General features: G+C 59.7%; 1 protein-coding gene across 1 annotated transcript; it reads left to right on the top strand.

Annotated features, from left to right (window-relative positions):
- Positions 1-5,055: 5,055 nt before the first annotated feature.
- On the top strand, positions 5,056-10,817 carry LHX5 (LIM homeobox 5; the record flags this gene model as incomplete). The annotated part of the gene is made up of 5 exons (XM_084297624.1): positions 5,056-5,375; positions 7,048-7,271; positions 8,287-8,564; positions 9,242-9,407; positions 10,450-10,817. The coding sequence occupies exons 1-5, from the start codon at positions 5,203-5,205 to the stop codon at positions 10,815-10,817; spliced, it is 1,209 nt and encodes a 402-aa protein (XP_084153750.1). The 5' UTR covers positions 5,056-5,202.
- Positions 10,818-11,026: the final 209 nt, after the last annotated feature.

The following is an 11,026-nucleotide window of genomic DNA, read 5'->3' as shown; positions in this document are numbered from 1 at the left end:
CAAACAAAGGCAAAGCGGGGGCATCGCCTCGCCGTGTCAACACACACCCTCATTAGCGCCGCTACGGCGGGGGGGGGACGGCCCCGAGCCGAGGAAGGGCTGGGGGGGGAGGTCGCACCGACGGGAGGGTGCGGCAAACCCAGGAAATTTGGAGAGGGTTTTGCGCGCCCCCCCACCCCACCCAAAACCCCTCCACGCCACCCCAAATAAATTAAGTGGCTCAAGCTCAGGTTCGGTTTATTGCAAGGTGCAAGGGGGGGCGGCACAAGCGAGGCTCCGGGGGGGCGTGGGGGGGTGGTTTGGGGTTTGTTTTGGGGGTCCCAAATGGCAGGGATGGAGAGCAGGGGATGGGGACGGAGCCCCGGGATGGGGCTGGAGCTCGGGGAGGGTGGGTGTGGGGGTAATTAAAGCCTCTCCAATTACCGCCACCCTCGGAAATTGAAAAAATAGATATAAAAAAAAAATAAAAATCAACCGATTCAAACAGCTGTGGGAAGGGAGAAGGGAAAGCGAGCGGAGAAATCCCGACCGCCGGCCCCGCTGCCGCACCGCGAAAGGGCTGGGGGCTGGGGCCGGGGGTGGGGGGACAGGGGGTGGGCGTCGGAGAGTCGGGGGGGGGTCGGGGCCGGCCGCCCCCAAAAGCCGGAGAGCCCCGGGGCACCGGGGGCTGCGGTCTCCATCCCGCACCCTTCCCTCTTCTGTGTGTGTTTTTTTTTTCATTTCTCCTTTTTTTTCCTTTCTCCTTTTTTGTTTTTTCTTTTAATTTTCTTTTTCTTTTTTCTTTAATTTTTCTTTTTTTTTTAACTTTCCTTTTATTTAATTTTCATTTTTTCCTAATTTTCCTTTTTTTAAAAAAAAAAAAATCCCTTTTATTTTCCCTATAAACGTCCCCCAGGAGCCTGATCCCGGAGCCCCCCTCATCTCCTGCCGCCCCTTTTCGTTTGATGCCGTTCCCCTCTCCGAAACCCGGGGATGGAGCTGGGAGGGGAGGCACCGATAAATCCGTTAAAACCAAGAAAAAAAGGTGAAAAAAAAAAAAATCCCTTCGTTCTTCGTTTGGATTTCGTTTTTTTCATGTTGGTTTTGGGTTGGTTTGATTGTTTATTTGTGTGTTCCCCTCCCGCTGTGCACAAAAACACCCGCGGCGAGCAAACCCCCCCGGGCCGGGCTCCCCGGTACCGAAAAGGGGAAGAGAGGAGGAGATTTGGGGGGGCACGGAGAAATCGGGAGGGGCACCGGGGCCCATCCTGGGGACAGGAGATTGGGGTCGGGGTTGGGATCCCTCCCGGGTTGGGGTCCCTCCTTGCCGGGGGAGCTCCGGGGGGGCTGTGGCGATGCTCGGGGCTCCGCAACCCCCAGCACCCCCCGCACCTCTCGGAAATTTCCACGTCCCCTTTTAACCTTGGTATTAATTTAGGACGGATCTTTCTAAACGGCCCCGCAATGCATTCAGACGCTGCTGGAGGTTTATCTTTTTTTTTTTTTCTTTTTTTCCTTTTTTTTTTTTTTTTTTTTTTTTTGTACCGTGGGTTATATTTACACCCAAAACAAAATAATTACACTTTTGTTGGAGAGAGAAAGCTGGTGATTAGGCTGTGGCTCTTTGCAGCAAACCCTTTCTCAGTGGTACACCAGGACAATTTTTCACGGCTGGGTGAAATCAGACGCGGGAGGTAATGAATCCTGTGAGCTATTTAAATTTACAATTTGTAACGCAGTCACTCAGAAACGCCTATGGCCCGGCGACGAGATGCTTGCTGGGTTTGTTTAATGTTAAAACGGCCCCGGCCCCCTTTTACCGGGGAGAGGAGGGGGCGGCTGCGGCATCCTCCGGCCCCGCTCCGCGCTGCACCCGAAAATAGGGGAAATCGGGGAAAACCTCCACCAAGTCGGCGGCGGAGCATCCTAGCAGCTAGATAATTAATTACAAAACACCGGGGGAATATGCAAACCGCGTATTACAAATTCTACAGGGCTTAACTGATTGGAAACAGATTATTATCTTGTTTGTCTTTTGTCTGTTTCACTTATCCCTCTGCCGTCTGTTGTGTTGTAAGTTGATACACTTTATTCTTGAAAGGGGATTTTTTTTTATTATTATTTTTTTTTATGGTGTAAATTCCATCGACATCTTCTACGAGCGACGCCGCTTCTCCGTGCGCTCCCCTGTTAAAACACAACGGGTTCGTTAGGTGCCATCAGTGTGCCGCTGCCTCAATTACCCCGGGGGAATGCGGCCAGCGGGGGCGGGCTGGGGGGCTCCTGGGGTGCGTTTTTCTTCTCCCCTCCCCGTTGCCTTTATTTGTTCCTTTACTTTCAAACGAAACGGGGAGCGGGAGGGGGGAAGAGGCAGCGCCTGGCAGCGCCTCGCGCCCCCTCCAAGCCCCCCTCGCCCTTCTCCTGGGTCTGGAGAGGTCCCGGGGGGTCCTGGAGAGGTCTCCGGGGGGTGCCCAGGAAGGTTCCGAGTGGACCCCGGGCGGGTTCTAGGGAGTCCCGGTGTTGTGCCGGGGAGGATCCCGGGGGTGTCCGGGGGGGTTCTTCGGGAAGAATCGGCCAGCCCCGTGGAGGGGGGGTGGGTTACGGGAGGCTCCGCCAAGCCGTGGGAACGGGGGTGCGCGGGGGCGCACAAGCTCCGCACCCCCTGTCCGGCACCTCCACGCGTGCCCGTGGCAGCGTGTGCTCGGCGCCTCCCCACGCCCTCCCGGTGTGTCCCCCTCCCCAAAACCGTTCCCCCCCCCCACCGTGGAACCGGGTCCGAGCCCACCGAGGGCCGCGGCCCCCGACGGGGCGCACCGGGAGCCCCCCGCGGCCCGGCTGTGCCCGTGGGGAGGGCGCGGGTGCGCGCAGGAGCGCGGGCACGCTGCCCCGGCCTGGAGGTGTGCACGCGTGGGGGTGCGTGTCCACGCGTGTGCGCGCACCTCCCGCGGGCACACGCCTTTGGGCACCCGCACCTACCTCGGGAACAAGTCCGTGGGAACGCGGCTCTGCTGCGCGGCTCCGGGGCGCAGCGCGGGGGAGAATTGCCGGGCCCCCCCCGGGGCCGGTACCGGGGCCGTGACCCCCTGCCCCGACCCTCCCCGAGGTCTTTCCCCGGCGTGGAAATTCAGCGGCGAAACCCCCCCGAGGGCAAACTTCGGGCGCAGCGCGCTGGGGAAGGGCGCAGCGGGCGCTCCCGTCGCCTCCTCCCGTCCTGCTCCTTCCCTCCTTAGCCGGTGCCTTCTTCATTTATTTCCTTCTCTCTCCTTCTTTCTCACCTCCTCTCTTTGTTTTCCTTCGTTTCCTTCCTTCCTCGCTCGCGCTTTCTCCAGCTTTCCTTTTCGTGCCCTTTATTTTCCATCCTTTCTTTCATTCCTTCCCGTTTCTCTCTTCTTCCGTTTCCGTGCTCCCGATGGTTTTCCTGCCTGGTTTCTTCCCTTATTTTATTTCATTTCTTCTTTTTTTTTTTTGTTCACCTCTTCCTAGCTTCCTTTACCTTTTTTCTTTCTGATTTTCTTTTTTATTATTTTTCGTTTTTCCTTCATTCCTTCCATCCGTTTTCGTTTATTTTTGTTCTTTATTTTTTCCTCACTCTCCCGTTTTCCTTTCTCTTCTCTTTTTTTCTTGTTTCTTTTTTCTCTGCTTTCGTCTGCAGGTTTTTTCACTTTTCACTCTTTTTAAAAAAATATATTATTTTTTTTTCTTTCTCTGTTCTCTTTTTCTTTACCTTTTGTTTTATTTCTTTCTTTTCGGTGGCCTCCTCTCCGTATTTTCTCTCCTCCATCCTCTTGCCCCGAACCACACAAATCCGCCTCCTTTTCCCTCTCCCGGCGATGTCCTTAACGCTGCGGATTGGTTTTATTTTTTTTTTTGGCTTTCCTCTGCCGTTCCCCTCGCCGGCTGCGGGGTTTCAGGGGGCGGCCGTGGGGATTCGGGGGGTCCCCAGGGGCCCGATCCCCGGGGGCAGCCGGTTCGGCACAGCCCCGCCGCACCTGCAGCTGGGGAGAAAAAACAGCGGAGAAGTGCGGCGGCCCCGTCCCGGCCTCCTCCTCCTCTTCTTCCTCTTTTTTCTCCCCTTCCTCTTCTTCCTCCCCTTCCTCTCCTTCCTCCCCTTCCACCCCTTCCTCCTCTTCCTCCCCTTCCTCCCCGTTCATCCCCGCATCGCGGGGCCCCCACGGCAGCTCCACAAAGCCCCGCGGGGGGCCCGCAGCGCAACTTTGCGCCCCCTCCCTTTTTCTTTCCCCCCCTCCCCAAAAATCCTCCTCCCCCCTTCTCCCCCAGTTCCCCTCCCCTCCCTCGTTCCTTTTACCTCCCGGCCCGGCCAAAATAAATGATACGACATAACAATACTAATAACACCAAAAGCGATCCCGTCGAGAAAACAGGTGCTGCCTTCCCCATCCCGAGCCGGGATGGGGAGTCCTCCCCGAGCATCCCTCTGGGATAAATTAAATTATAGAAGGAGGGAAATTTAAAAAAATACAATTAAAAGCCCGAGCGGAGCCCCCCGGGCGGCCCCCCCCAAGCCAGGTGCGTACTCACTTGGCGGCGCAGGTACAAGCCACCCTCAACAATAGAGGCGCGTTGTTTTTTTCCCTCTGTGCCAAGCGCAGGGCTGGAGCCAATTTAGATATGCTATAAATTAAGAGGTTGCCATGGCCACCGGGATGCCATTGGCCACCGGGCGGCCGACGCGGGCCCCCACGTCACCAAATCTGAATAAGGATGCGCGAATTAACTAAGGCGGGGGACAAAGCTGGCCATGGGGACAGCATGAGAGTGGCGGCGCGGCGGCGGCGGAGCACAGCGAGGCACCGGGGCTGCCGGCTGCAGGGGGGGCGTTCATGCACCCCTCCTGCCCTGCCCGCTGCCGCACAGCCCCCCAGCACGACGGAGGGGCCGGGGGCGTCCCTTCGGGCTTTTTCGGGGCCGTTTTGGATTTTTGGGGGGGGTCTCTTTTTTTTTTTTTTTTTTTTTTTTTTCTTTGGGCTTTTGGGTTTTGTGTTTTTATTTTTTCCATCCCCGCCGGAGAGAAGAGGGGGAAGAACTTGACAGCTCCGCTCCCCTCCTTTAATTTTTGAGATTTTTTTTTTTTCCTGGTGTGTTGTTATTTTTTATTTTTTTTATTATTATTATTATTTTTTTTTCCGACGGGTGAATTCTTGTGAGACCTCGCTCGGGGCTCTGACTTCTCGGTGGCGAGGCTCCTTTCCCCCGGCGGAGGTGATGATGGTGCATTGTGCGGGCTGCGAGAGGCCGATCCTGGACCGCTTTCTGCTCAACGTCTTGGACAGGGCATGGCACATCAAATGCGTCCAGTGCTGCGAGTGCAAGTGCAACCTGACCGAGAAATGCTTCTCCAGGGAAGGCAAACTCTACTGCAAAAATGACTTTTTCAGGTGAGTGGCACCCCCCCAAAAAAAAAAAAAACAAACGACAAAAACAACAAAAAACATACCCCACACCGAGGGGATGCGGTGCCGCCGCCGCTCCCAGCCCGGCGGGGAAGAGGAGAGGGGCTGGGGGGACTCCCCAAGGGATGAGGAGGACTCCCCAAAGGATGGGGGGGCTCCTCAAGAGATGGGGGGCCTCCCCCTGAGAGCTGGGGGTCTCCCACCGGGATCTGTGGGGTCTCCCCTAGAGATCTGGGGGTCTCCCCCCATCCCCATCCTTCCCTCCCGGGAGCTGGGGGGCTCCTCCTGGGTTCTGGGGGTCTCCCCAGGGATTTGGGGCTCTCTTTCCTGGTTCTGGGGGGTCTCCCCCCGGGATCTGGGGGGCTCCCCCCATCCCCGTCCGTCCCTCCTGGGGCTCCAGCCCGCGGTGCCCGGGCAGGGCGCGGCGAAGATGGGGCCAGGGGCTGCGCTGCAGCCCGAGGTTGGGGGGGGGCTGTGCTTTATCTCCCCCCCCCCAGCTCCTTGTGTGACCTTGCCTCCAAAAGCAGCCGGGCCCGCGGCCCTCTCCGCCGACACCCCCTCCCCCCCGAAAAAAAAAAAAAAAAAAAAAAAAGCACAAAAAAACCACCCCGGGGCCCCGCCGAAGCCGGTGCCAAAATCTCGCCTTTTGCCACCAAAACGCTGCGGGCGGCGCTTCCCCGCCGGGCCGCTCCTTGGCCCCCCTATTTCCCCCCGGCCCCGGGGGCCCCCCCGCGCTCCTCCGCTCCTTAAATGCCCCTAATGACTCCGATAAGGTGCCGGGGAGGAAATTAGGGGCCGGGATGGGAAGGGGAAAATGACTTACGACCCGTAATGCTTTCACTACATCAACGTCACGGGCGGCAGCGCGGGCAGCAGAAGTTGTGCCGAGGCCAGGAGGAAAAAAGGGGGGACCCCCCGGACCCCCCCAGCCCCATTACCCCCCCCGGCCTGGCAGCCTCCTGCTCCCCCGGGCCTGGCAGCCACAGCCACAGCCACCGTGTGCGGCTTTTGGTTTTCTCCTTTTTGTTTTCTTTCTTTATTTCTTTTTCTTTTTCTTTTTTTTTTTCCTCGAGGAAATCGTTTTCTGCATTTTTTCGTTTCCCGGGAAAAAAATAAAAAAATAAAAATTAAGATAAATAAAAGGAATGAAAAGGGGAAAAATAAAAATAAAATAAAACATCGGCCGGGGAAAAGCGCTGCGCGCAGGGGAGGGAAGCCGGAGCTGTGCAAAGCAGCGGCTCCGAGCTGGAAAAATTAAAATAAAATACAACGGGGGGGAGAAAGGGGGGTGCAGGATGGTCCCGAGCTCCCGGCCCCGGGGTCCTTTCGGGCCCCACCGCCGCCCCCCGGTTTGCTCCGGGTGCTCCCCGCTACCCGGAGCGCCTGGCCCGGTGCCCTCCGGCCGCGATATGTGGGATGGGGGGGGGGTGGACGAGAAATCCCCCCCTGCTGGGCTAGGAGGAGTGACCCCCCCCCTTCACCCCCTACCCTTTTGGAGAGGGGGCGACCCCCGTGTCCTCTAGGAGAGGACCCCAAACCCGAGCTCCCCGGGGAAATGGGGTTGTGGGGTACGAAGCATTCCCAATGAGGTGCCGTGTGCGCTCCCCAAAATCGTGCCTCTCACCTCTCTCTTTCTTTTCTAATCCCCCCCCCCCAGGAGGTTTGGTACCAAATGCGCCGGCTGCTCCCAAGGCATCTCCCCCAGCGACCTGGTCCGGAAAGCGCGGAACAAAGTGTTCCACCTGAACTGTTTCACCTGCATGGTCTGCAACAAGCAGCTCTCCACGGGCGAGGAACTCTATATCATAGACGAGAACAAATTTGTTTGCAAAGAGGATTATTTGAACTCCCCCACCCTGAAGGAAGGCAGCCTCAACTCAGGTACGCGCCGCGTGGCCTCGGGGACACCGAGGGGGACGCATCCTGCGCCGGTGCCCACCCCGGTGCCGGGGTTTTTCTTTCTGGCCCCGCGTTCCCCCCCGTGGAGCAGGGTTGGGATGGGGGCCAGACGCCTTCTAAGCCCCCGTTGCTCCCCACGGATGCTCGTGGTGCCCCCCCACGCACGCCCACCTCCCCGCTTTACACCGAGCCCCCCCCCCACCCCACCGCGAGTGTGCCCGGTGCCCCCCGCGCCGCGGGCCTGATCCTTCACCTCCTTTCACCCAGAGGCAAAGCTCCCATTTGACTTCCTTGGAAGCTGTCTCTGCGGCAGGACGGCAGGATCAGGCCCGCTCGTGCTGTCCCAGCAATGCCAGCCGCCCGTGCTCACCCCCTTCCGTGGGCTCTCTCTCCGTCCAGCACCCGGGGCCGGATCCTGCCACGCCAGTCAGTGGGGCCGCTGCTGCGAGCGAGGCGAGTAGAGCTTGGCCTGGGGGGGTGCTGGCATCAGGGGCCCCGGGGGGGGCAGTGAGGGGGCGGCTGGGGAGGGGGGGGTGTGAGCCAGGCTCAAGGCAGTGACTGGACCCCCCCCAAAATCCCCCCCCACCCTCGCATTTCTCCCAGCGGTGCATCCCCGGTGCGAGCGGCACGGTGGGGGGGAGAGGGGGAGCGCCGGGGGCTGTGGTGTGCTCAGAGGGGGCCACCCCCTCCCCAAAATGCCCCCCCCCCGGCTGCTGAACCCCCAAGCAGTTTGTGGGGGGGAGCTTCATAGGGTCGCCAGCTCAGATGCCAGCGTGCGGGGCCGGGCCGGGCGATGCTTGCCACGAGCTCCGTGCATTGTTTAGGGGGGGGCGCAAAGGCGATCCGCACCCAGCACCCCCAAAAATCCCCCTCCCCATTTCCTGCAAGCATCCGGGCTCGGTGGGAAGGGGAGGGCAGAGGAGAAGGGGGTCGCTCTCTCTCCTAAGCCATCCGCCCCCCCCCCCCCCTCCCTTTCCTCTCTGGGTCTCCTTTACAGTGTCCTCATGTACAGACAGGAGTTTGTCCCCGGATCTCCAGGACCCCATGCAGGACGACCCCAAGGAGACGGACAACTCCACCTCGTCGGACAAGGAGACCACCAACAACGAGAACGAGGAGCAGAACTCGGGCACCAAGCGCCGGGGGCCCCGCACCACCATTAAGGCCAAGCAGCTGGAGACCCTCAAAGCCGCCTTCGCCGCCACCCCAAAGCCCACCCGGCACATCCGCGAGCAGCTGGCGCAGGAGACCGGCCTCAACATGAGAGTCATCCAGGTGAGCCCCCCCCGTGTGACATCACGGGATGGACGGTGACGTCATCACCTAGACGGTGATGTCAGGGTCGGGGTGGTGATGTCCTCCCCCGGGGGCCGGGGCAATTTGGGGTGGGGACGGAGGGCCGGCGGGACCCCCGGTGCCGAGCGTTGGCCACCGGTGAGGGCAGAAGGCGCTGCCCCCAGGGGGGCAAAGAGAGGCTGATGGTCCCTGCCCGGCACGTCCCTGCTGCTCTTCCCCACCCCAAAAAAAAACCATAAAAATCCCGGTGGAAATATAGGGATTAACGAGTTTAATAGGGCTAATAGGGGAGGGCGCTCCCACCGCGCTGGTGCCATCCCCGCTCCGCGCACAGGGCAGCGGGGTTGGTGGGGGGACGTGCGTGCCCCCACCTGTGCGGGTCCTCGGGTGCAGGAGGGGGGCAATAATTCAGCCCCCCCTCCAGCCACGAGTAGATTCGGTTCAGGTGAGGGAATGCCCCAAAAGAAGGCATCCGCCTCGTCTCTTTTATCCCCATCCATCCCCAGGAAATCCCTCCCCAGGCGGTGACAATATTTTTACCCCTTTCCCCATCCACCCTTGGCTGATTTATTTTGGGGAGGGGGTTGTCCCGGAGGATTTGGGGAGGCGTGCAGAGGGGGGATCCTTAGGGGCTGACGTTGGCCCCCCTGCTGCAGGTCTGGTTCCAGAACCGCCGGTCCAAGGAGCGCCGGATGAAGCAGCTGAGCGCGCTGGGTGCCCGCCGGCACGCCTTCTTCCGCAGCCCCCGCAGGATGCGGCCCCTGGGCGGCCGCCTCGACGAGTCCGAGATGCTCGGCTCGACGCCCTACACCTACTACGGAGGTGAGGGACCGGCCGCGGGAGCCTCTTCCCCATCCTTCTTCCCTTTTCCTTTCCCCCTCGCCATCCCCTTTGTCCCTCTCCTCCCCGATCCCCGTGCTGCTGCCAGGCTCAGGGTGACGGTGGCGGTGGCAGTGGTGGTGGCGGTGGCAGCGGTGGCGGCGCGGCCCCTCTCCGGCGAACAAAGCCCCAGCTGCGGGCTTTTGTGCCCCTTTCAGGCCGCATTTGTTCCCATTACCTCCCGGGCCCGCAGCATATGGAAGGTCACCGCCGCCCCCAACGCCCCCCGCCGCCCCGCCGGGATGGGACGGGCAGCGGGGAGCCCCCACAGCTTTTGGGGCAACACCTCCTAATTTTGGACAAAACGCCCCCACCACCTCCCCTACACCCCTACTGCTGCCAGGGTCCCGGTGCTGCATCTCCAGAGCTCCCCCGAGCCAAGGGGCTTTGGGGGCACCCCTTGAGGTTGGGGTCTCGAGCCCTTCCAGGCTGATAAATGGGATTATATTCCGCATTATGTATATATGCATCGTATATTTATAAGTATTTATATATCCATATGTGTTATATATATAAGTGTTTTATATACCCATATGTGTTAAATATATATTTTATATATATATTTCCCCCCCATATATTATCTATTCCCCATTTATATATATTTCCCCTATCTATCTCCCCATTACGTATACACACATCTCCCCCACTCCTTTTATTTATTTATATATATGTGTGTGTATACATAAATACATATAAAAATAGAAATATTTCTACACCTGTAAATACTTTTCCCCATAAAATAATGGGATCACGCCCACCTCACCCCGGTTACCCCAGCCCCTCGCCCTCCCCTTCCCCTATTTCCTCCCCTTCCCACCCCAAAAATGCCACGGTGTTAGGATGGGGGGGTTATCGGGTGCTGAGCACCCCAAAAGCACCATTTTGGGGTGGGGGGGCTGTGATGGGGTCATGCCCATGGTGGTTCGGGGGGCTTGGGGTGACGGCACCGGGGGCCGGCTCCAACCTTTCCCCCCCCTAATTGCAGATTACCAAGGTGACTACTACGGGCCGGGAGGCAACTATGACTTTTTCCCCCACGGGCCCCCCTCCCAGGCCCAGTCCCCGGCCGACCCCAGCTACCTTCAGAACTCAGGACCCGGCTCCACGCCCCTGGGACCCTTGGAGCCCCCCCTAAGCGGACACCACTCCTCAGAAAACCAAAGGTACACGGATATGATCTCACACCCCGACACCCCCAGCCCCGAGCCGGGGATGACGGGCTCGCTGCACCCCATCCCGGGGGAGGTCTTCAGCGGGGGGCCGAGCCCCCCCTTCTCCATGTCCAGCAATAGCGGCTACAGCGGGGCGCTCGCGCACCCCAACCCGGAGCTGAGCGAGGCGGCGGTGTGGTAGAGCCGGGGGGGGGACGCGCCTCTTCCCCACCCCCCCCCCCCCCAACAAATCCCCACCCCACACCTCCCTCCATGCCCCCCGGGGCACACCGGCTGACGGACACCCCCCCCCTTTTCCCCCAAATAAAACCACAACCCCGATGCCACGGCCGCCCTCCGATGCCAAAACGCATCCTCCCCGGCACCGCAGCCCCATCCCGATGCTGGGGG

Source organism: Netta rufina (genome assembly GCF_964035555.1).
Source record: "Netta rufina genome assembly, chromosome: 17".
Taxonomy (NCBI): Eukaryota; Metazoa; Chordata; class Aves; order Anseriformes; family Anatidae; genus Netta; species Netta rufina.
The sequence above is the reverse complement of the archived record's forward strand: the minus strand, read 5'-3'. Positions and strand labels throughout refer to the sequence as shown.